This window comes from Triturus cristatus, chromosome 5_2 (genome assembly GCF_964204655.1).
Source record: "Triturus cristatus chromosome 5_2, aTriCri1.1, whole genome shotgun sequence".
In the NCBI taxonomy this organism is placed as follows: Eukaryota; Metazoa; Chordata; class Amphibia; order Caudata; family Salamandridae; genus Triturus; species Triturus cristatus.
The window spans coordinates 138,767,949-138,794,618 of NC_140588.1; the positions used below are offsets into that span (position 1 = coordinate 138,767,949).

Genomic DNA, 26,670 nt, shown 5'->3' on the forward strand with positions numbered 1-26,670 from the left:
TTTGTGGACTATGTTCTGAAATGGGGTTATGTTCATTTGTTTTTGAGATTGCTTTGGCAAGTTGTGGGTGCTGAAGTGCTTGGGGGGTGGGCTGGTTGTTTTGATACAGGTACAATGCAGGTCGCGTGTGTTGGCAGATCCGGCACTCAGTACTGTAATAATCACAATAGCTGGTCACGTATAGGCAAGACAAAGCCCCGTTGGTACTATTAAATTGTTAACTTGGAATGTGCAGGGCCTCAATAACCCAAAAAAGATCTGTAAGGTGCTAACGTACTTAGACAGGTAAGACATCCAAGAGGCATTCTTACAGGAGACGCACATCCCTAAGCACACAGAACAGAATGTGGGAGCACGCTGGGCTGCGGTCAGGGTTGTGTCGTCATATTCCACATACTCAAGAGGTGTGCTGATATTGATAAGGAAGGGGACCCCGTTCACACTGACCCATTCAGAGAAAGATGATCAGGGGAGGGTGTTGCTGCTGCAGGGCTGTTTGGGAGGCACGGGGCTTCTATTTGCAAATCCTATGGTCCTAACGTGGATGACCCCACGTTCTATAATGACATCTGGAGGCCGGTGGTGGCGTTGCCCTCTGCGGCGGTGATCTGTGGTGGTGGTTTAAATGTGTATCTAGACTCAAAATTGGACACTTCCGCCAATACGGTATGGCATGGCAAGCATGCTGCGCAGGTGATAAGTGAGATAATGGAGGTGGAGGGCCATGTAGATGTGTTGGGCAGACGCAACCAAAATGGCAGGGTGGGCACCCTCCCTGATAGTGCCGACCTTAACAACTTCCGCCCTATCTCCAACATTACTACTGTGGCCAAACTCCTTGAAAAATGCATCCAATCACATCTTTGCACTCACATTGAGAATTTCCAACTCCTAGACCAACACCAATCTGGCTTTCAGAGTGGACACAGCACTGAATCGGCTCTCATTCACGTTATGGATGACATTTTAAAAATGTCGATAAAAATGAATCTTGCCTCCTAATCTTACTCTTTGACCTTTCCTCTGCGTTTGACACTGTAAATCACGACAACCTCTTATTTATTTTGGAGCATAGGATGGGCCTCTCTGGTCTAGTGTTGCAATGGTTCTCTTCCTTCCTCCATCACAGATCCCAAAGAATAAAGGTGAACCACTACCTATCCCAGCCTACACCAGTATCCAGGGGGGTCCCACAGGGTCCGCATTATCTCCCATACTTTTCAACTTATTCTTGGAACCACTAGCTAATGCACTAAATTCAATTAACAATCTCTTCCATCTGTACGCGGATGACACGCAACTCTACCTGAAAATCTCCTCCCCGGAAAATCTTATATCACTCAACACTACCCTCATGAATACTCAAAACTGGCTAACCGAGAACCACCTCCTACTCAACACCTCCAAAACCGAATTCCTGCTCATTTCTCCTCCGAATCACACCCCCAAGTTAGACCTCTGGATGAACCATCTCACTGCCTTCAACTGCTCCCCCCACATTATTAATTCAGCCAAATCTCTCGGAATCACCCTGGACAAGCATTTAAATATGAAGAAACATATTAGCAAGGTGTTCAAGGGAGCGAATCACCAGATGAGACTACTCAGGAATCTCCAACTTTTCCTTCCACAAGCTGACTTCAAGCAGGTGGTCCAAGCGTTGGTTTTGCCGAGGCTAGACTATGGCAGTGCTACGCTCTGTGACCTCCCTAAATATACCTTGGCCCCACTTAGGGCTGCATTGAATGGTGCGGCCAGACTGACTATGGGCACAAAAAGAAATGCGCACATTTCCCCAGTTTTAAAATCTCTAAACTGGCTGCCTTTTGAAGCAAAAATACAGCTAAAGATTGCCTGCCTGTCTCACAAAGCTCTCCATTTCAAAACCCCCAGGTATCTAGTCCAAAAGCTAGAATTATCTGGAGGTGGTCGACCCTCAAGAAGTGCTAACTCCTCCCTCCTGAAGTATGCAGAATCACCTCCATGGTTGCTTTCAAATTGGAAGTAAAAAGATTCCTTCTGAACAAGTTCTTACCCTAATTGGGTTTGGATCATCTGCTGTAAGATACTGGACTTACACCTTTACGTCTTGAATTGATTTGCTATATCTTCTTAATTAATCTTTTCTTCCCCTCCTAGATTCGCTATTTTTTAGCTATTGTGATGTTCTTTGATTCACCCTTTGTAACTGTTTTGTTTGATATGTATTTGACGCCTGTACATCCTTGATCATATTCCCTCCCTTAATTGTGAAGAGCTCTGATATCCCTCGGGATAATGTTCGCGCTATATAAAACTTTATAAATAAAATGTGTGTCCACTGTGCATGGCTCATGGTCCAGATTGGATTTATGGCTTGTATCCAAGGAGGTTAGTGCATGGACTTTGTCAGTCCGCCATCTTGCCAAGACACTTTCTGACTACGAGCCTGTGCTTTTGGAGTTGACCGTACCGACTTTCTTGAGGCCGGCATTCCAATGGCGTATACAGCTGTCGTCACTGCTTGATCAAGTATTTTGTGTCACGATTGGGTCTGCTATTGTCAATTATTTCTCTGAGAATGAGGGCCCGGTTGAGCAGTCTGGGACTTTGTGGGAGGCCTTAAAAGTTACTATTAGCGGGGAATGCTTAGGAGCCCAGGCCGGGGTCTTAAAGCAATACTTACTAGGCTGCGTACGTTACAGGATAAGATACGCGAGCTGGAATGTGCATAGGCTCCCACCCCCACACTGCTGGCCCAAAAGAAGAGATTTAATATCAGAATATGATGAGGTGGCCCAGCAAGAATCGCGGCATAGATTTAGGAGATGGGTTGCGGGGCGCTATGGTGAGGGTGGTAGGCTGGGCTGCTCTTTGGCCAGCAAATTACAGCCGTCGGTAAGTCAAGATCATATTGTAGAAATCTTAGACAACAATTTGGAGGCTCATCATACCACTACGGAAATCAGCCAGACATTTATGAGGTATTTTTCTGAGCTATACGGACTGGTATCATCGGTCGAGGAATCTGAATTCACACATTATCTAGACGATATAGTGCTGGGCTGGCTGTCCCTGGGCCAGCGTGAATACCTCACGCAGCCCTGGACGGTTGAGGACGTTAAAGAGGCCATAGTGTTGCTCCCTAATGGTAAAGCAGCGGGCCTTGATTGCCTGCCGAGTGAATTCTACAAGGCCTATGTGGACTTGCCGCCCCCCGGCAGCCTGAGGTCTATGCTGAGGCATACAAGACGGGTGTACCCCCCCCTCCCGTTGTTAAAACCAGATAAAGTAGCCAATAGATGCGAGTCATACAGGCCACTCTCTATGCTAAACATTGACACTAAAATATTAGCCAAAATAATCGCAAATAGGCTGAAACCCATGATCACCAATTTGGTTCAGCTCGATCCCGAGCTTCCGGCTGCAGCTGTGCTATTGGACGCGGCTAAAGCCTTTGACTCATTGCGCTGGGATTATATGTTTGTAGTGCTACAACGCATGGGGTTGCCATAGTTCTTCCTGAAATGGGTGCGTCTATTGTATACCGGTCCTGTTGCCAGGGCGTGTGTGAATGGGGTGGTGTCTGATCCAATAGCTATCTGCAGTGGCACTAGGCAGGGATGCCCTCTGTCCCCAATGCTGTTCTCTTTGGCATTGGAGCCCTTGGCCTGCAAGATAAGATAGGGTCATGCCGTTGCGCCACTGGACTGCAGGAAACGCCCGCTAGCTATTTCCCTGTATGCAGATGATATGCTGTTGTATGTGAGGGAACCTGTGCAGCATTTGGGGTCCCTATTAAGAGAGTATATTAGCTTCGAGCAAATCGCTTTAACAGTGGGGGAATCTACAGGGCTCATTACCCGGCTGAATAGTGGTTCCCAAAGAGAAATGGAGGTGCAGAGCTCCACCTCACTTAACAATTGAAATAGACAGATGTGCCATTGACCTAGGAGGATTAGGTAACATGCTGTGTATTGACCGGCACCTCATGGCAAATTGTAATCTCTGCATAATTAATTTCAAGTTTCTGCTTCAAATGCATTATACACCGATGAGGTTGAAAAGATATGGGTTGCATGAGGATGCTAGATGTGTGAGATGTGGGATCGATGGGGCAGATTTTGCACATCTGGCTTGGTCATGAAGCCCCATTAACGATTTCTGGATGAATGTTACCCAGACACGATTGATTATAATGGAAACTGTAGAATGCTCACCCGAGATATACCTACTGGATCAGGTAAAAAAGTTCAAGCCATGCAACAGACGCCTTGTAGCTGTTACCACCTTATTTGCAAAACGCATGGTTGCTAAACACTGGGGTGGGAAAACAGCACCTAAGGTGGGACAATGGTTGAAAGAGCTTGTCTATTGCAAAGAACAATTGGACACTTATTCAGAGGAAGTGCCAGAGGCTACTAGACATAAAAACTTCTGGGCCCCGCTGACATGATATTTGTTAGAACACCCAGATGCGATATAAGACTCTAATACTTGTGTGTACAGCACTGTATCGAATACAATGTTTCATTAGTATATCATACATATCAAATTACAGTTTTGGATTTGTAAGTGGAAACATGGTACTGCATGGCACCAAGTATGTATCTTTTGAATTTGAATTTCTATTTGTGTTTGTTGTTTTTTTCTCTTCTTTCTTTTCTTATTCTCATATTTCTGTTATAATGTATAGTATACATATGCGATAACATGGGAATCATTGTGAATTGCAATGCAAAATGTATCGCTGTACCATGCCTGTGAATTGCAGTTAATAAAACTCAATAAAAAAGAGAGAGAGTTTTCTCTAGTAGGTTTAGTCATGGGTCAATCTGGTTAAGATCAAAAAGGCTGTTATTGAGTATGATTGATGGCTGGCTTCCAGGGAAGTTTTGAGGAAACAAATAAGCAAACATCTGAATAGCGGATGGGGAGGTGGTGCCAATTGAAGTCCAAGATAGTTCGGAGGCTAAGCTTTTGCTGAATGCTTCACCACCCACCAGAGTAGCGGGGGACCCCTGAAATGTGGATTTATTAGGAGTAGCAGCCACAGACAGACTCTGGTTTTGGCAATAGTGTCTCTGCAGACCCTTAAGTTTTGCTACCCCCCTCGATTTCCTAATATGGGTACAGCAGGTGGGTGGTGCCCAGAAGTCTCATGGATAGAAACAGAGGGTGCTGTGGAGCGTGGGTGGTGGAGACTGCATGTTCTCAGTAGGTGACCTACTCAGAGACTCCGTCCAGTACACACCATGCTGAGCCCCTGAACAGCCCTTCCTGTGAGATATGCCCATAAGCATTTTATATTGTAACTTTTGAGCCTTCCCCCAACCCATCTGCTGCCAACCTCGATACATGTTTGATTCTCTGAGCAGCCGTGTGATTTTAGCACTTTGAGGAAGCCGTGCAGGGTGTCTGAACGGGTAAAGCACAGGAACGAATTCTAAAGCTGCGTTCGGACACTCATGAAGTTGGAGATAAAAATGATCCTGGCTCGCAGGGCCCGACTGGGAACTGAAATCGGCCCTGGCAAACTGCTCGGCCGGCCACCCTGGGGGGCAGGGGTGTGTGCGGCCGAGCTGTTTGATAAGGCCGGTCTCGGCCGATTTTGTTACAGGCAGCGTTGTATTGGTAACGCGGGCACTCCGGCAATGCCCGAGGAGCCGGTGTCCAGTTCTAGCTGTGGGCTGCTTTTTTGAGCAGTGTGGGGGCCGATTTGGGTGGTGTCTCTGTTGTTTAGATACAGCCAGGGGCCCAGTGGGTGCCTGAGTAGCCTTCCTGGAGGCAGATGGGCGCTCCTTACCTCCCGTTTAGCAACAGACAGAGGTGTCACTCCATTTCTCTTGCTGGGCCGGCCAATTAATGTATGCAGATTGAGCAGGGGTAGGGGGCCTGAGCAGAAGTGGCCTCACTTCAGGTGTGTTTCACCAGTGTAAACTAATTTGTGCATTCTTTTTTTTTTAGCCCCCCCCCCTTTTTTTGGGGGATAAAATTTCGCCAAAGCTGTTTTGAGGAAATGCAATATGCTAATTTGTGCCACTTTTTTTTTTACGTGCCCGTGCCGATGTTTAATCCCAATCCAACCCTGGTTACAGGGGGGCGATATTGTTGGACCCCAGTAACAGAAATGGCCACCCAGGGGCCCTATACCGGGCCCCACCCCGGCGGCCCACCAGGTAAACGCCCGGTGGCCGCTGGCTTGTCTAGGGGTGAGGAAATGCTTTTGCGCTCCATAAACGCCTTTCCTGAGGATTTGTACAGATTGAGCAAGAATATTCGGGGCCGTAAGTCCCGAACTGATACTGGAGGACATAAACATGTTCAGAACCTCTGAAGTTGAGGGAATGGTTAAACCAGATCAGAAGGTCAAAATCTTAGGGCACTAGGCTCGAGTCTTTGGATATGTCCCCTGCACAGAACTGGAATCTTTCCGCTGCTGTGTAGAAACTGATGTGTGAATTATTGGGGCTTCATGGTTGATGAGCATAAACAAATGGAAGGCAGGGTACACAAACTACCCTCAAGCTTATAAAGAAACAGTGCTGACTCTGGAGGAATGTGATGGTCATTCTGTCTGTTGTAAAACCCCGTGACAGATATTCAAAAGTGCCACTGCGTTAAAAGCAAGTAATGCTGCAGGGTAACCGGCTTCTTCTCTTCAAATTGAATCTAATGGCATGTGCATGAAGGCGAAAGCATGCCTATTCCTATATTGTTATTTGTGAAATCAGGGTGTGCAGGCATTTAAGTTGTTTTAACCTGCCAAACCATTAACAAATTGTTGTTGCTTACAGAAGAAACTGCAAATATGTTGGACTTGAAGGTGGCGAAGTGATTGCCAGTGACTGAGAATAATTCAGGCATTCCATCCATTACCTTGTTTTAGTTGCAGCTTACACTGTAAGTGTGACTGGTATGCCAAGACATGGATCCTGTGCTCCTTGTCCCATAGGGATAAAGCTGCACACTACTGATGTGCCCCAAATAGGGCGAAAACGGTCTGGGATTGCGTGTGGTCCCGTCTTTAAGAGGCATCATGTGCTGTTCACATGAGGTACTGATGCGGACCTTTCCCTATAGTGGCATAGTGTATGAAAAATGATGCACTGGAATGCAGCCAGAGCTATTGCTGGTGGCTCAGATGAATTCAACTTTCCATCCATCAAGTTGTTGCAGTAATTTCAACAGAAGGCACAGCTTTTAATGGGAATATATTCCTCAGAAGTCATTGGTGAAAAAGAGTGTCCTTATTGATCAATATACAAATTGGTGCAAATCTAAATGCTTATCACCTTATTAGGTCTGGCATTGGACAAGACGTTTGATTTTACTTACATGATATATGTAATGTGCTTAATTATGGGGCTTACAACTAGCCCTTTTCATCCATTGGTGTGTTGTCATTCAGATTTTCTTTCGTTCACTACAGAAGTCAAGCAGCACCTTGGCAGCATTCTTCTTTTTACATCCACACCCAAAGTAGTTCCCTGCAGTGCCAGAGACCTCTATAGTAATGTGTGCTTTTTGAGACCTAAAACTAGTTTTGCTTTTACCCATTTTTAGGTCTCACCTGAGCCAGCGCATGCGCTGCTCTGGCGAGACATTTAGTGAGTGGGCTTTAAAAATCCGACCACAGATTTTTGTGTGGCCTAGAGCGTGCGGTTACGCGCACAGTTACGAGCAGAGGCGCCATCTGGCTTTCCTCTCTCATTCGTCATGGCTCATTAAGGCGCGCGCGCCACTCACAGGCTCACCTCCTGCCCCCCTCTCAGTTAATAGTTAACTTTCACGGCCGCGGGGCCGCGCTTGTGATTTAGCGCTTGTCTATTTTACTTTCTACTCCGGAACTTGCCCAGCGCCGATTCACGCCTGCCGCCATTCCTCTGCTCTTTGATGGTGCTGCTCGCTCTCCTCCCCCTGCTTTCGCCAGCTCCGCCGGTACTGCCGATCACTCCCTCTCCTCGTGCTACAGCTGCCTCCTTTTCCGTCCTACTTATTTTGCTCTTTTCTCACTTTCAGCCCGCGTGGCGCTAGTGATCCACCGTGAAAGCCTTTTACCATTTGATACTGTTTGTGTATCGACTGTCGCCTCATGCAAGCTCAGCGGGTGATCGCAAAGTGCGTAGCATGGCTGGACATGAGGACACAATGCCTCTGTGGTTAGTTTCTGTTGCTGTTCAACTGTGGAAGAGCTGATGCTAAGTGGGCTGCGTGCATTCCATGAATTCTTATGCAAGTTTTATAAATGAAGTTGTACCACCTTTTTCTCAGCTCCTTTTTCCCAGTCGCCAGAGCTGTCCCCGTACAGCGATCACTGTGCCCTCCCAGGCTGTCTCTAACCTCCCCATGGACTTGCAGACTTTTCCCAGATCATACCTCGTTGGTTCCCCCTTGCAAACCGTTCACTGTGTCACGCCCCCCCCCCCCCCCCACACACCGCCCGGCCATGCTCAGTAATTTCATTTTATTACAAGGTTCTTTGCTTGAGTTTTCAGTCTGCAGCCATGCAGTCATGACTGCAAGCCTCTCTCTACAGCAACTGGATTGTATGTATGCAGCCGGGAATCCAGGAGTGCAATTGTGCATGTGACCCAGAGAGGCACTGCAGTCACATAGCTGGCCCATTCTGTGCAGCAGTGGCAATGTATGCACGTGAGTCTGTTATGCTGTTGTGTGTGTGCAATCACATCGGGGCACATAATAGAATCGCAAGTATATAACAGTAAGTTTTCTGCAATATATTTACTTCTTCTTGGCCCTCAGTTTGGGTGCACACGTTTATGGTATAGCACTGTAATCATCCTGTGCACTAATGTGTTTGCAACATATGCATTGTATATGCACGAGCCTCAGTGTTTTAGGAACAGTAACTCTCCTCTGTGCCCAGAACGGCAGTCGTTGCTTGTGCACAAACCTGTGTTCTTGATCATCGGTGTGTAACGTACTCGAAATATGTACTTGAACATCTTGTGTAATAAGCAGACATCATGTGTTCATACATACCTATTTTTCATCACTGCTGTGGCATTTGACTCTCCTGTTTAACGGCGCACACGTGCTCAACTTGTTGGACACTACTCATTAGCTTACAGTCTCTCTGCAGTTACACTCATGGGTCTCGAAATTCAATTATCTACACATATTCGCCGGGCGTGAGAGGGGATTAAAACAAGCATTGCCGGTATGTTTTGCCTATGCAAAATCTATTGGCTTTTCAATGTATTTTGCATGTTGCACAGAAGTTGAGCTGCTGTGCAACATGGCTTAAAAAAACAAGCATTGGCATAACCAATAGGTCTCACCTTTGGGACCTTATAAGTGTTTAGCCATGCAACAGTTGATGTTGTTGCACCAAGGATATTGTGGTCCATAACTAAATACTTATAAGGTGCCAAAAGCAAGACCTATTGGCTATGCCAATGCTTGTTCTATATTTGCGTGGCCCGAGCAGCTCTACCAGCAATAAAGTATTTCCCAAAAATGTCCCATAAAACAAGCCAAAATGCTGGCAGCCAACAACAGACCCATTGAATTTTGCAATGCTTTTTCATGTAGCTTTTATTAGAGCATAGCAAGCACGTGTGTTACCCTGTGGCTGTGAGCCCTGAACGTTTTCAAGGCTTAAGTGTGTCCAGACTGAAATATAGACTCTGTGCATGTGCTAGACCTTGACTGCGGTCTTGCAAAAGTGGACGTTGGGAATTCCCAATGCGGTCTGTCCCATGCTCGCAAACTTTCACAGTAAATTTGCAGTCTGTGTGACCCCAACAAAACAGAGGGACTTTTTCCAGACCACAGTTGAGATCGAGAGCAATGTATAGGATTGTGTTTGCAGTGTGCACTGTTAAGAGAACTCAATAGGCAATGTGCATGTCTGTAAGTTTCAATTCTGGGTCTTTTTCTTTCAAACAATGACTGAGGCAGTACCATTCTTGCAGACAGGGAGTCAGTTGTCTTCTGTGTGTGTTATGTAGTGCATACAGCCTGCCTTGCTGGTTTGGGACAATAGACTCAATGGATTGCAGGAGAGTGAGGATGCTTGATTAGTTTTAAGATCCATTCTCCTTGATGTGTTTATGGCCTGCATGGATGTTGGAGTCACTCACTTGACAGCAGTGCACCCTAGTCTTTGATGCTGTTTGCTTTCAACCCCACAGAGCCGACCTGATCCTGCCTGAGATCTCTCTGAAGGTGTGTGTGAGATTGCACAGTGCTGAGTCTTACCACTTTGTGGGGGTGATATGTTGCATATTGACCATCTGATGAAGGTGTTAATAGAGCTTAATGAACTTCAGCATTTTGGCACAAAGGTCAATCGCAGCCTTTCTCAGAAGCCCACCCACAAACATAGACGGGAATCCCAGTGTCCCTGCTCCTCGAACTGAGAATGGAAGGCAACCGTAGTTATCACATGCTAATAGCAACTCGAGCATTTAGAGACAGTTCAATTAACGTCCTGCCTACATAAGGGACAGTTTTGCAGCTTTCCAATTTAAGGTGAGTGCATTGCATTTCTCGAATCCCAATTCAAATCTTGAAATAACTGGATGCATTTGGGATCTTCTTTTAGGTAGTTTTCAATAGTGTTTTTGGCACAGTTAATGCCTGTTTTCTCCTTGATTGTTACAAGGTTGCTGGTTGTCTCTCCATCCACCAGAGGATATTTTCAAGCCAAGATTGCATCTCAGTACCACCCTCTCTGGGCTTCCTCAGCGCTATTCTGCAACCATTCTGCACTGACTTTTCTATGCATGCAAGATTTATATGCAAGGATTCATTATAAAACCAGTAGTCTTTACTCTTTCTGTAGGTAAGCCCACCCACTATTCCCCTCTTCTGTAGGCATAGGCATGAAATGGCCTGAGTTGTAGGGAACCAGTGGGCAAGTAATGCGGTGCAGCCTTTTGGATGAGCATCTGTGTCGGCTCTCAACAGTTCTAATTCTTTGCTGTTCAAAGATGTTCCATTACCTTGGCCTGCAGCCAGGTTTTCCCATGACTAGCAGTAAGAGAGTCTGCGGTGAGGAATATGTAATGAATTTGAAATTCCACAGAACGTTGTTCCATTTCTCGGATTGCGCCATGAGTACATAAATATTGAATTTAATCACCTGAAAAGCATGCAACTCAGATTGATTGTGAATTGAATGTCTCTGCAGATCAATTAAAAAAATTATTTATTATAGCATATTTTAGATTACATTTTTATTGTCATGCTACTCATTACACCAACAGGAGGCAATGTTTACCTATGACATGTCCACATTTTGTACCTTATATGACTACCATTAATGTACATTTCAAGTATACTGATGTGTTGTATTTGTGTCACATTGCATTCCGCATGTCAGCCTATATACATATATGCTGGTTGACTTTATTGATTTTAACTTAACCCCCCCCCCCCATCCCCCCCATCACTAACCTCCCTCCCCCTCTCCTTAAGTGGTCTTGATCTGTGCAATTGCTTTATAGTATATGGGATTCTGTAATCCTTGTATAAACCTGACTTTCTCATTTCTTTGTTATTTATGGCTCATATAGACGGCTTCTATCGTTTAATTCAGTTTCTGAAAGTCCTAACTCCTTTCTATGACATCACAACAGTTGATAAACAGGTTATTCACTTTTGTGATGGTGTCAAGATTTTCCAGGCCCTCTCTGGGAACCTGACAGAGCAGCTGTGCTTGTCTGCTGTGAATGAAAGCAGAAAGCACAGTTGCAGCAGAAGGAAGAAAGGAAGGGAAGGTGGTGGAGGTTGGTCAAAGATGGCAGGTACGTTTTTTTTTTTTAACCATTTGACCAGCGATACATAACGGAGGCCATGTTATATATGGCTCACCCACTACTCCTCTGCTCCTGCGTAGTAGTTGAAAGCATGAGTAAATGATTTTGTGGGCCATACATAACATAAAATTATAGATGGGTAAAAAGGGAATTACGGTTTGTTTTAAACGAGGGGTTCTGAGTCACATCATAGACAATTCAACATTCACTATTGTTGTCTATTTGATGTCACTCAGAACCCCTCAGTAAAAACATTCCCGTAGTTCACTGTTACCCATTTAAAGTTCTATATATAATGGGTGAGTAGTGACGCACCCAGTCGCCGATTATAAAGAAAAGACGTCAGAACTCGACTATTGTAAGTTATTACAGTTGAGTTACGACGTCACAATGTCTGCTGCCAGAGCCAGCAGCCAAGGTGAAAGATCATTCCGGTCATGGAGCATAATTGCAGCAGCTGTTCAAAGCAGCAAAAACAGAAGGTTGCTTTTCCTACTTCTGCTCTATTTTAATAGCTTACAATGACAAGCAGAATTTTTTAATTTTTTGCACTCCTTAGAGAAAAGCTTTCGGCATGTTTCTACACATTCCGAGCTACTGAAGCTTTTTTGTTTTAAACTGACTTGTATTGAACTGTTTCTAATATCTGTTTGCAATAAATATCTAACCGGTTTTTGATGCGTTTAATTTTGCATTCAAGGTTTTTATTTGAGTCTTTTTGAATGCTCGCTGTTTCTTATGAAAGAGCTCTGCACTAAGGTTGGTATGTGGGACAGGTGATTGTGTGGCCATGTATTATATGGGATAAAGTACCCCCTGGCATACATGATAAGGATATTGCAAGTAACCTTATAAAGGAACTCGGCCTTCAGCCTCGTCCCTCTATATGGTTATGAAAGTCCTTGGTGAATTGTAATATCCTTATAATGTACGGCATGGGGTACTTATGCCTTTCGTATTTGTTTACATTCATACATCTCTCATGTCTTTAATACTGTTTGTCCAGTAGATTGATATCTCAAGAAGCGAGCAAACCTATGCGTGGTTCTGTCTGTATCAGTAATACTTATGAAGTTGGGGAGGCAACACTGTTTGGATTGGTGTATTTCCCTTTAATTTTAGATTCAGGTCTTCCAGTGAGCAGCTAGAGGTGTATGTGTGTATAAGCAAAGGTATATATTGGTCTAACCTGGTGAAGTGTCTGTGGTAGTCGTGTTTAGAGTATATTCTCAGTGAAATCAATCCAGATACTTCCAATGGGAACTGTAAAACATTTTTAGCCTACGAGTTTGCAAAAGTAATCATCTGTTCTCTGAAACTCTGTTTGATGGCAGCAAGAACAAATGTTCCCTCCAGTGAGTAACATTTAGGCAAGAATGGTCAAAGTTGATGTTTCAATGTAACTCCTCTTTGGAATGGTTTAGAGTGGTTATGATTACAGTTTAGACCCTTCATGCAGTACAAGAAGCAGCAACATCTCTGTTCCAATACTGCAAATTTGGTCTGCATCATTACGTTTTGGGAGGCAAGACAAGGGGGTCGGGACTCCTCAGTCAAAACGGCCCAGTTTTGGAATAAGCTGCCGCTAACTCTTAGATCAGCTACAGCCCTGTTACAATTTAGGAAAGCTCTAAAGACATGGTTCTGCTCTATGTAAATCCGCTATTTTTCTGGATAGTTACATGTAGCAGCGGTACCTGCCCACTTTTCTCAGCGGCAGCATACCCGTAGGTGACAGTTGCGCTCTGCAAATGGAATAAATAAATGTAATCTCCAGGAAGTGTACATAAGCAGTTGTCGCTCAAGAAATTGTGTTCACATCCTGGCGAAGTGAGCTGTAAACTCTCTCCCCTGATGAACTCTAGGTAATATTTCGAATGGCAAAGTATTGCTCACAACTCATCCTTTTTTATTGTTTTGTATAACTAACAGACTTTCTTAGGGGATGTTTTTGCAGCATTCTCGCGGTTTCAGACAGGAAGAGAATAGATGCTCTACATGACAACAGAATTCTTGGGTTCGATCATGATCGGACAGCCTGTCTGAACTATCATTTGTCTTTATTCAAACATGGCCACTTACTGTAGAAATAAATTCCATATCCTTTCTGTATCACTGCGGTCAGTATGGTTATTACTGTTGTCATTATTATTACTCCTTTGTTACCTCTGATGTGGACCTGACCATGATGAGCATTATAGCACTTGACAAGATATTTTTAGCATAAGTGGAGGAGCCACCAAAAGATACAAAGATATTTCCAGAGAGCAGTGCCTTCTACACAGAAGTTCAGTGAAACAGTTTGTACAGGCTGGAATAATAAATGTTTGGATACTGGAGGTGAAGACGGGTTGGGAACATGGAAGAGGAAGGGAAAGGGAAGTAGTTATTGAGCAATTAAAAGGCATCAAAGCTCTGTTAGAGAGGAAGATTTTCAAGATTTTTAATTGGGTGCCATTCTGCAATATTTGAAGCTCAGTGGTGAGGGATTTCAAGCATGGTGAGCTGAATCTCAAGGACTAGATTGATGTCGCATTGTTAAACTGGAGAAGTTCTGGCGTTCAAATGCTGCGACTTTTGCAACTTATGTAAATTCTCATTTTTAACAGAGTTAAGGAGGATTTTTCTTTTGTAAGTATCTAAATGATAGTCAATTTTTATGATGGTTTGCTTCTAACTGAAGCTTTGGAAGATTTTGAGAATCAGGTTAATTTGATCATACTTTCTAAGTCGAGAGCTATGAAATGAGTCTTAAGCAGAGCTATAGTAAATTTCGTTAGACTAGCCAATCATAAATTTATCTTTGGCATACCACTACACCATAGCATTCCACTCCATTTGTAAGACCACTTTATTGCCTTTGGGCACTTAAGACCCCAGGTTGTAAGGGTGAGTGGTGATCAGCTCACTCCAGATGTAGGATTTAAGGAACTCGGGTAGTAATAATAAATGTTTTATAAAGCACCTGGTTACTCCATTCGGAGTGTCCCACGCTAATCATCCTAACTCCAGTTCTCACCCCTAAATAACAGGCTGGACTGGCCCTATGGTTGTCTAAAGAGCCAGTTCTTAAGTTTCTTACAAAAAAATAATTCAGGCCCTTCCTTCTCAGATCTAAAGTTATGGTATTCCACAGTTTGGAGTACAAAAAGCCAAAGAAACAGCCACCCATGTGGGCTCTTTTCACCCTGGGATCAACAGTGAGTGAGGCCCCAGCAGATCTAAGGAGTCTGCTAGGTTGATAAGACTTAACTAGGGGATGTAAGACTCCGGGGCCTTTCCCATCCGTGATTTAGTGACAGATACACATCGCTTTAATGGACACTCTCTCCTCACAAGAAGCCAGTGTAATTTGGCAAGGGCAGACCCAATGGACAGCCACCTCTAGATGTTAATCAGCAGCCATGCTGCTGTATTCTACACTCTCTGGAGATTTGCCAATCTACTCTGTGAGGTTTCTAGGTATGACATGGTACAGTAGTCCAGCCTGGACATGACCAGTGCCTGGACTACTGATTTCCTGGTCGCCTCTGGGAGAAAGCTCAGAATTTTACACTTTCCTACCAGGCAGGAGATCTAGCTATCAAACCAGATGCAGAGGTTCTTCACTTACAGCTTGGGAGTCGGCACTGGCCCGAGTACATCCGACCACTAAGCAGAGGACCAGATAGATGGTTGTTCCCTTACTAAGAGAACATCAGTTTTTCCCGCATTTAGCTTGAGGCAACTGTGGTACATCCACTCCGCTAAATCGGCCAGACAAGAGCTCAGCCTAGCTGCAGAGGCTCCCTTAAGCTGAGACAGGGTGATAATAAGCTGTGTGTCTTTGGCGTACGATACGATGTTAAAGCCATGACGCTCAATGACATCAGCAAGGGGGCGCATGTACAGATTGAACAGCGTGGGGCTCAGAGCAGAGCTCTGAGGCACAACCTGCTGCAGTAAGACAGCTTCTGACAAGAATAGTTGTTGAACCACCTGAAGGGTGTGATTCTGTAGAAAGGAGGCTATCCAACGCAGGGCCATCTCCCAGATACTGCCGTTCCAAAAGGCCATGAAATACGGCATTGAAGGCTGTACTTAGATCTGACATAATCAATGCAGTAGTTTTGACCCCATCAGCTATCTGTCTCAGGGATTTGGATGCCAACAGTAGTGCTGACTGCATGCTGAACTGTGGGTGGGTAAAGAATGAAAAGTTTATAACACTCAATGTCCACTGAATTCTTTAAAAAAAAAATCATTTAAAAGCATTTTATTTACAAAGTTAGTTTCGAAGGTCAATTAATAATTGGATGTGCTCTGAATGATGCAGAATTCACTACTAACTTCTATTGTCAAATACAGCCCCATATGTGTATTTAAAAAAAATCTACAAGCTTCTTTTCACTGTAGCATTAACCCTATGGCTATTGTTCTCATATGGGACCGCTCTTTCTTTATATTGGAGATTTTCAAAATACTTAGTCCTTCAGTGATATTTCAAGTTCTTTCTGTTCTCTAAAGAATTCCTCTTTGTGCATGAAATACAAATGTTGTGTTGTTGAATCCACACCTGATACTGGTACGACATTGGACAGCCCTGTGGGTTGAAATTCCTACAACCAATATAAATGTTGTTCTTGCTAACGCATGACAATTGCATATTTTGTTTTGGCCTGAACATTTGCATTATTTTCTCATCCAGGATGTTGAGATTGCCTTGAATTAACTGGTGGTTTTTGCTGTTTGTTCTCCAGGGTCGTGAGAGGCAGATTCTTCAGGAAACCATACACAACTTTCACTCTTCCTTTGAGAGCAGCGCTAGCAACACCAGGCCACCTGGCAGCACCCAGAGTGAGTAACATATTTATAGCAGCTATACGTTGTTCTTTTATGCAGGTGAGCAGTGATAGTAGATACAACTACATTACGATGGGTCAAAAACCTCATTAAACAGAAGATGAGCCTGTTTTGTGCCAAGTTTCTAAATTGAGATTGAGGTCTTCATTGATGATGTAGGAGCAGAGTAGGAAACCAGGAGTCCACATGAAGTATCCAGTCAAGGAGTGACGTAATAATAGATCACCCTGGTCATTATGGTGGGAGTGGTATATTGTGGCCCACCCCTGGCATAATGGTGCCTCCTTGGTATAACAGCACCCCTCCCCCTTGTGTAACAGTCATCGTTTAACATTTTGGCCCTACGCAGTAAAATTGTGATCCTGGCATATTGTAAACCTCCTTGTCATTATGGTGGTCCATCCCTGGCACAATGGTGACTCCAGTATATTTGTGACTATACCTCATTTATTTTATTGCCAAGCTGCTAGATAATGGTAAATAAGGAATCTAAACTTTATCTAAAGGATAGAACGCCTAAACCCAGTCATTTGTAGATGTTTAATATCCACATATACTTGGCAGCACTTGATGGCATTAGTTCATTTGTCTCGGTGAAGGATTGAAGGTGGTGCATTTTCCTGGGGCATCTTCACTGTTTGGCCCTGGTAGGGCTGGAACACCTTCTGATACACCACCCCCATTCATTCCTCCTGAACTCTCTTCCTTCCTCCTCCTCTTAAAAATACATGTTTACAGAACTGAATCCTGTGATCTCTTTCAATCACTAGTAACATATGGTGGACCATGTAGTTTCCCCCCCCCTACTAATTTCTTTTGGCCATATTATTACAGCTTCTTTGTTGACTCCATAGAGCCCCCACTGTGGTGTTTATTGATTTCTTTGGATGGGTCATTGCCATGTCTGGGCACTGCAAGCCAATACTTTGATTTCTTTGGACTTTCTTCACTCCTCAATCAATCAATCAAACATTTGTAGAGCGCACTACATACCTGTGAGGGTCTCAAGGCGCTGGGAGGGGGCGCTACTGATCGAACAGCCAGATCTTGAGTAGCCTCCTGAAGGTCAGCAGGTCTTGGGTCTGTCGTAGGCTCAGTGGGAGGGTGTTCCAGGTCTTGGCGGCGAGGTGGGAGAAGGATCTCCCGCTGGTGGTTGTTCTTCGGATGCGCGGGACGGTGGCGAGTGCGAGGTCGGCGGAGCGGAGCTGGCGGTTGGGGATGTAGAAGGAAAGTCGTCTGTTGAAGTAGGCTGGAACGGTCTTGTGGAGTGCCTCCTCCAAATAGATTGGGCAGTCAAGTGTGGAGGAGGTAGACTGGAAGGATGAGAGGTGGTATAGAGTAATCAGTGTAGGTTTAAAAAGAGGTGCAATAGAAAACAACATAAGTAGAGTCATTGGGGTAACAATGGTCTGGCATTAATTCACAAATCCAAGCATGTGCAAGGGAGAATCACTGATCATGGAGGTTAAGATGAATGTTGCAACAACACAAAATGGTGAGACTTGTAGCACGGGACGTTATTGTATGGTAGAGATGGAGTGAGAGACATGAGTGGCAAATATGCTTGCCTCTAAGGGAGAAATGATAAGTTTGGGGTGCTTATCATTGGGGGACTTTGATGAGGGAAAGCCCTGCTTAGTTGAGGGAATGTATCTATTTGGCACACATGTTGCTTTTTCAATATGTGCGAACATTGGTAAATCTATTTTTGTTTTGGGTTATCAGAGGCTGAAAACTTTCATGAAGAAGGGTACGAAAGCCTCAGCTCGAGCTCCTACAGTTGTTGCTTGTTAATTGACTTGGTATCAAGACTTCATTCTTCCTGTATTCAGTAGATTGAGTACTCTATGGACTAGGCGGTGTACCAGATTTAGAAAAAATAGAAACTGGGACAGCTAGAATCAAGTTAATGGGGATCCTTAAAAAATTATACAAACTTTTCAGAATTTTGAAGTTGTTGGCCACTTTCAGATACCGTACAGTAATTAGAGCCTTCAAGGAGTTCACAAGGAAAAAGAGGGTGTAGACAAACCGATTAACAGTTCTGGAAAACCTTGACCAAAGTCACTCTAATCTCCGAGTATGTTTGTGGGAGCTGCAGTCACACATTTCAGTTTTTCATTGAGGGATTCCCTCAGGCCAACACGTGCTAGAAATAGGATTGTGGCATCTGATTCCATTCATTTAGAACCCCTTTCTTTCACCTCTTGAGAGCCTACTTTTTGTCAAAGATTTACATTAATTAACTATTTTACGAAGCTTAATCCCTTCAACACAAAAGAGCAGTGGTGTCTGATTCTTGTGCTTTTATTATTTGGGTACAAAGAAATACTTTAAGTGGCCAAACTTGAGGTATTGCATGCTAATCATATGATTATGGTGGGGGTGTATTTTTAGACCTCTAACAATTAACCTGTTTCACAAGAAAGAAACATTAAGATAGCGATTTTACAAATAAGACTATCACACATTCCAGATAGAAGGTTAAGGGCATCGTTTAGAGTTGGGCTGTAATGGGGAATCTTCTGAAAATCCTCACATCCTGCCCTCTCTCCCTCCACCCCTCCCTCCCCTTTTCCCAGCCTCATTTGGGGAGCTGATTGGTTTCTGATGGCTCAGCCTTCGCCAGCTTCATCTTTGGGAAACCCATTGGTTTCAGCACATGCCTCATGTCCTGTACCAACACAGCATCAGAAGCACTGCAATGTTTTGGCCGGTCTACCGTTGCTCCTTTTGTCCAATTTGTCATCACCAAGTTAAATGGAAAGGTGTCTTCTAGACCCTTTGAGAAAACTCTCTTCACATCAGGAATATTTGTTTGTTTGTATTTTTTTATTTTAAGAAATAAATCCCCTCTGTGGGAGGATGTTTAAAAAAAGCAAATATAATGCCGGGTGGGAGGCCATAACATTGCAGCCTGTCTGCGATGTATTTCCACAGAAAGTGCTCCTATCGTGCTGGTGGGAGCAGTGTCAATGACAATATTCTGTCAAAGCAGCTGAAGTGTCTAAATTTGACAGACTGGTTGCTTCTAGGCTGCTGGAGTCTGTTCTCCACCATCCTAGCCATTTTGCATCTAGTTACGCCAGATTTTAGGTGAGGGGTCTCCTGCAAGTCTCAAGAAGACTATTTCCTGCGAAATGGAAACCTGTTTTTAATGGTTACTTCTAACTGCAGATGCTCACCTTAGAATATTTTCCGTAGGCATCAAACTGGATCTGGACAATTTTGTAGCAGTGCTTTAGTGCACCAATAGGTGCTGTTGTGCTGCTCGCCTCTGACTCCATACCACCCACAAAGTTAGAGAGCAGACATGTATATAAGCGGCACCCCTGCATGCTGGCATCAGTTCCTTTCTTTGTGTCTTCTGATATGGATCCGGAGCCACACTTGCAACTTTATTGGTCTTTCAACTGCTCCAAAACACTTATACACAGAATGCTAGGGAACAATGTCCCCGACAAAAATAACAGGATTGTAGCTGTGCATTGACTGCAGGTAGCAATCGTCGGTCGTGGACCCACAGGAGGTGTGCAGTTGATGCCTGATCTCCACGATTTTAGGCTCTGCTTAAAATCGCGTGACAAGTGTTCATTAATACACCAGAACTCAATTTGAAACTGGGAGGCAAAGTTTGTATGTCACCAAACACAAGCAGTAGTCATGGTCTTTGTGCAGATCCCACTTCAAGTCAAGGGCCTGATCATGGAGCCATTCCTGAAACCTCCACTTCCCGCTCAAAATCTTTGGTAAGACCGAGCATAAGAAAGCGAAGAGTGAGTCTACTCCATCAAGCTACTCTGACTCAAAAAAGAAGGCGTGAGGGTGTCAACACCGTAAGTAACACAGATACTTTGATGGCTCCCTGGTTGAAGCCATATTCTTGGCTTCAACATAGGTCGGCGCCTGATGACCCAGATTTTTTCACCAAGCGCCCTACGTACAAGCCTCAACCAGTAAGGTGAACCTTAATCTTTTCCGACCAAACCCCTATATAGAGAATCCAAAAGGATTGATGTGTTTGGCAATAGTATATTTACTTTCCCAGCCTGGCACTGCGATTCATAAACTGAGTTTGTCTATTGGACCAATATACACATGCCCTTTGCGAAATGGCCAGCAAGCTCTAAGGGCCTCCTTAGTTCAAACTATCCATGACATGCTGGATGCGACCAACTGTTTTCTACACAGGCTTGGATACCATAGACTGCATTGTCTGGCAGTCAATACCAGTGTTAAACTTTGTAGACACGCCTGAATTAGGTCATCTAGATTCTCTGGTGATGCACAGGCATTGCTAATACATATGCCTTTTGATGGTTTCACTTCTTCTTTGGATCGCTCTGTTTTCGATCGCTTTATAGCCAGCACAGCTACACTGCATTCCTTGCGTCCGTTGAAGACAATTCTAACTCCGGTTCTGGAAAATTAGGGGCTACTCCAGGGTGATGGTATATAGGTAGAGACAGCCTTCCCAGCAAATGATGCAACAGTAACCTGTCCTTTTAGGGCCACATATCTGGCAAACAACGCGCAAGCCTGCAGGGGCACCTGTCCTCCAGCTCCTTTCCTCCTGCTACAACAGCCAGCAACCCTCTTTAGTTTGCCTTCAGCTCAACCAGTTGGAGGCAAGATCTAGAACTTCCTCCTGAGTTGGCAGTGCATCTCGTCCTTCAGATGGGTCTTGCAAATTGTTAAAAAAAAAACTAACCCCTACATTTTCTCTGCTCCCCACCCAAAACCCCTCCTGCACCAAAACAAATTAATGTCAAGTATCTGTCCTTCCTGCTTCAGGAAGTGCCAAGGGTGCCAGAGAGAAGGTAGCTGACTCTGAGAAAGGCAGGCGTTGTTATTCCTGCTACTTCCTTCTCTGAAAACGGACAGAGGCCTCAGGCCTATCTTGTACCTCCAATGCCTGAACGTCTTCCTGCAGAAGGACAAATTCACAATGCTCACATTGGCTCAGATCATGTTGGACCTGTACCCAGAAGACTTGATGATGCCCGTGGACTTACAGGAAGCATATTTTTATATACTCGTCCGGCAGATCCACAGGAGCTACTTATGGGTCAGGGTGGGTGAGGAGCATTTTCAGTTTGCTGTGTTCCCCTTTGGCTTCACCAGCGCACCTGGGATGTTCACAGAATTGATGGTAATGGTTGCTGCCAATCTTTGTAGATGTGGGAGTTCCTGTATTTCCATACCTCAACGAGTGGCGGCTGAAAGTGGGCTTGCCCAAATTCCATCACAGACCTTCTATGGACAACGGCAGAACTCCTAACATAATTAGGGTTTGCCATAAACCAGCCGAAGAACCTCCTGTTCCCATCACCAAGGCTTCCATTCATTGAGGTGCTCCTAGACATGGTGGAGTTCAAAGCCTTTCCTCCACTTAAACGAGTCCAAGACATTTAGGCTGGATCCAGATGCTTCAGCCTTGATCCTGGATCCAGGTGAGGGTAACTGAGGTGTCTTGCCCCCCGGCCTTGTGCATTCTCTCTGTCAACTATACCAGGTGGCACCTGCAAGCCCTGAAGTAGAACCTAAAGTCCCAGTGAGCTCAACATCTAGGCCATCTCTCCGACACTGATCTGCAGTGGTAGCTGGCCGATCACAATCTGTTCTGCAGCAGGCCACTCTTTCTTCCCCACCCAAAGCAAATGGTGGTGACTGATGCATCATTATTGGTTTGGGGGGGGGGGGGGGCTGGGGGAGGGGGTAGATGAGTCACTGGGGAGATGTGGATAACTAGGGTCGTCAGTAGTGGCCGAGTCTACATCAAACGTTTGGAGCTATGAGCCATTTACCTGGCCCTGAAAACTTTCCTATCGTCCATCAGTGCAGGCTCTTGTAGGTTCTCACGGGAAACACCACTGTCACGGTAATGCAACAAGCTGCTTGGTGTGGGGTCCTTTGCCGAGGGCACTCTCCATCTCTGGAGGTGGCTAGTGCACCAGACCATTGCTCTGGTTGCCAACCTCATGGCAGGATACTTGAATGCCAGCATGGACTAACTGAGCACATGACGTCCGAGCAATCTTTTTTTTTTTTTTGTCAATATCTTTTTATTGGTTTTTACAAAACAAATTCAGCTTATGAAGCTCAACCGAGCTCTGACACATGCCAGGATCATCAGGTATCTATAGACAATACACAGTGAGTCCATAAGTTCTAGGCATAACTCAACGTTTCCAGGCCCAAACGTCCCATTATCACATTGTATTTAGTATGCAATCTATACATCTCTTGTTCCGCCCAGGCGCTATGATTGAGAGCTAACAACATAAACAAAATGTGAAACAAATAAACAGTCCAGTGGAATCCATTATACATTACCATAAAGTCATTGAGGAGAGCAAAGAGCGGACGTTGATTAATGCCAGGGGGGCCGACAGGGCCCGATTCTTCCGGCCCATATAGAGTGGGGGGCCACACATGAGGGGGACTGTGATAGCCCTTAGAGCCACGGCTCCCCATGAAACCTCTACCAGGTCGACCGGGTTATATTTGAAAGAGGTGAAGGGCCCTTAGTCTAGGGCCACAGGCAAAGAGTGGCAAGCCTTCCGACAGATAACCCACTAGTGGACTCCAGATATAATCAAAGCCCTTGCGGGAGTCCACTATGATATCTGTCATTCGCGCCAGGGCTCGCCAGAGTCGAGTATGCTGTTGAGTGAGAGAGGGGGCTCCGGTTTCTTCCAGGCTGCTGCAACTGCCATTTTGGCTGCCCCAGGCATAACCACATGATGGAGCGGTCCCCCAGGGTTTGGTGCTTCAGACTCGGGTCCTGTACCCCCAAGAAAACACGCTCTAGAGTCTGGGATAGGGTATCCCAGAATCTGTTTAATCTGAGAGAGAATTATCTTCCAGAATGGTTGAATGGAAGGGCAGTCCCACTATATATGACGGAAGTTGCCCAAGAGTCCACACCCCGCCAGCATCTGTCTAAAGTGTTTGGAAACAAAGTGTGTAGCCACTGGGGGTGTAAGTACCAATCAAACATAAGTTTGTAATGGGTTTCCTTTAGAAACATGGAATGGTTGCATTTAGAAATGTCTTTATAGTGGGAACTCCATTGTTTCTTTGTTATGGGGTAAGGCAAAAGGGTATCCCAAAACCTTCTATGTCGTGGGAAGAAGTGCGTAAAGAAACAAAATGCAGCCCTTAGTTGTGCCTCCGGCTTGAACGAATCTCTCCATTGGGAGCAGGTCTCTGGTTGAAGCCATCCGCATCTGGGGTTGTTCCACCCAATGTTTTGACTGGAAATAATGATATTCTTCTGTGGGCAGAAGTTTAAAGACAGTGGCACAGTCTGTAAAGGAGCGTAGTTCTCCTCAGATGAAAAGATCAGACAGCATGAAGAACCCACCATCCCTCCATCTGTCAAAAGGACCTTCTGTCCCTGCTGGGGGAAAGCGGGATTAAAATGGATGGGGGTGTAAGTGGATGGAAAGGTCGTCAAGGGCAATGTCTTGGTGGCGGTATCCCATGCCTGAAGAGTAGTGGTTGTGGGGATGCTAAGGTATAATTTTTTTGGCCTGTCTTGTTTTGGTTTCCAAGGCAGGTTCTATATGGTTTGTCCTGCGACTTGCCGGTCCATGCGAAGCCAGTGTTTTTCTGAGGCTTTAAGAGACCACTCCGCCAGGACCTGGAGTTGTGCAGCTCTGTACTGGGAGAGATAGCCCCCCCATTAGGCCCTGTCTGGTCAGTAGTCACTGAGATAGGAGGCCCCTGCCATCACTTTCAGCTCAGTGAACAGCTCTCTGTCTACCATGATTGAGAGACCCTGAAATGGGTAGATAAGGCGAGGCAGCACGTTCATCTTGATCGCGTTTATTCAACCTATCCATGTTCTATATGTGGAGGCCCATTTTTAAAAATCGAATTTAAGCTGCCGCAGTAGGGGGAGGGGGGAGTCCGCTTTATATAGGTCAGTTGAATTAGGGGTAATTTGGATGCCCAAATATGTGTACACATCGGAAAGGCGAAGTCTCCGTGACGGCAGCCATCATCTTTGGGGGCATTGTCAGGTTGAGTAAGAATGATTGACTTTAAAACCCGCTACTTTTTCAAATGTATTAAGTTCCGTCTGTATAGCCGCCAGGGATAGGTTAGGTTCAGTGATGGGGAGCTGAACATCGTCTGCAAAGAGTAAGATTTTATACTTGTCTGACTGAATTTAATCCCCTGAATTTCTGGGTTGGCTCTAACATTCGCTGCCAGAGGTTCAATGCAGAGGGCAAAATGCATGGGTGAGAGGGGGCAACCCTGTCGAGTGCCTCGAGATAAGTTGAAAAAATCCAAAGCTACTCCGTTGACAAGAACTCGGGACTTGGGGGAAGAATAGTTGGCCTTCACCATACCCAGAAAAATCTCACCGAACCCAAAACCTCGTAGAGTGCACATTAAAAACACTGTCGAAGGCCTTCTCTGCATCTAATGAGAGTACGGCCGCTGGGACATGTTTCGTCCGTACTTTATCGATTAGATGAATTATCCTACGCAGGTTATCATGGGTCTGCCATCCCTTGATGAACCCTGATTGGTCTGGGTGGATCAGGTTTGGTAAAATGTCTTCTAGTCTACTGGCCACAATCTTGGAGTATATTTTCGTGTCTAGGTTTAAAAGGCGCAATAGGCCTGTACCAAGTGCATTCTTGGGGGGTTTTCCCTCCTTTGAGGATTATAGTGATTAGCGCTTCACCCATTGAGGGGGAGACTTGTTGAGATGTTGCTATTTCATTAAAGAGTGCCGTCAGGTGTGGAGTGAGCTCACCCGCAAACATTTGGTAGAACTGGGCGTTGAACCTATCAGGGCCTTCTGGAGTTTTAGGGCATCTATCGCCTTTTGGACTTCCTCCCACAGATGGGTCAACTGAGTGCATCATTGGTGGCCGGAGACACCTGTGGGAGTTCTAGTGAGTCCTGGTAGCAGGATTGGTCCTGTTATATTAAGGGGTCTGTCGAATACAGTGTTCTGTAGAAATCGCGGAAAGTGCTCGCTTTCTCCTCCTCACTATAGTGTGTGCACCATAAACGTCTACTATGTGTTTGATATAGTCCTTCTCTTGTTTAGCTCTAAGTTGACAGGCCAGCAGGGTGCCTATATTATCATTTCCATCTTACCCTCGTGCTTGGAGGCGTAAGATTTTTTTTTCGCCCTATTAGTATATATTGCCTGAAGTTGCCCTTTTGGAGCAGTCACTTTCCTTAAGGTTTGTACAGATGGGGCTTCCTTGTGTGTCTGTTCAGCGACCTGCAAGTCATCCGCTCCCCAGTTTGTTGTTTCCTCAGGGTGGAAGATAAAGCAATGCGTTTACCCCTTTTAACCACTTTAAAGGCGTCACAATTTGTTAAGTAAGAGGCGTCTTTGGGGTCATTATTGGTGAAGAACTCTTTGATCAAGTTCCTCTCGAAGAAGCTGATCCCTACCAAGGATGTTGGGGAAGTACTATCTTATAAGTTTGGAGCGGGACGTGGGCCAGTCGATCAGAAGTTCTAGAGTTGCCTGATCCGAGAGACATATCGGGTGCAACTGAGCGCCGGATATCGTCTGATGGAGCGTCTGACTAATGAAGATGTGGTCAATCCTAGAGTATGACCAGTGGGAGTTGGAAAAGAAGGAATAGTCATGTGTTGAGGGATTGAGGGCCCTCCAACTATCTATCCACCACAAGCGTTGTATGGAAGATTTAAGGGTCTTGCTAAAAATTCCTGCTGTTGCTCTATGTGGCTGGGTGGTGTCTACAGTAGGATCCCAGATAAGATTAAAATCTCCCATTAAGAGTATGTCCCCTGTGGCACAACTTTCCAGAGTTGGTAGGAATGTGAGGAGAGAGTCTGACTGACCAGAGTTGGGGTCATAGACCGTGGCGGTACTGCACGGTCGACCCATCTTAGCTCACTTAACCATAAGGAATCTCCCCGCTTCGTCAGCCTTTAATTCATGGGACTGAAAGGGGATGGAAGCATGGAGAAGGAGAGCGACTCCATTTGTTTATTAGTGTCCGAGGACCTGAATATCAAGGGGTAGGTTTTGTGGCGCAAACGGAGGCCCTCT

General features: G+C 45.1%; 1 protein-coding gene across 3 annotated transcripts in view; it reads left to right on the plus strand.

Moving 5' to 3' along the window:
• Positions 1 to 26,670, plus strand: part of ANKS6 (ankyrin repeat and sterile alpha motif domain containing 6) — a 357,792-nt gene that overhangs the window by 314,735 nt on the left and 16,387 nt on the right. For all 3 annotated transcript variants that reach the window (XM_085606907.1, XM_085606906.1, XM_085606908.1), the window contains exon 15: positions 16,508 to 16,604. In XM_085606907.1, the coding sequence (XP_085463033.1) occupies positions 16,508 to 16,604 (97 nt within the window). The remainder of the gene's footprint in view (positions 1 to 16,507; positions 16,605 to 26,670) is intronic.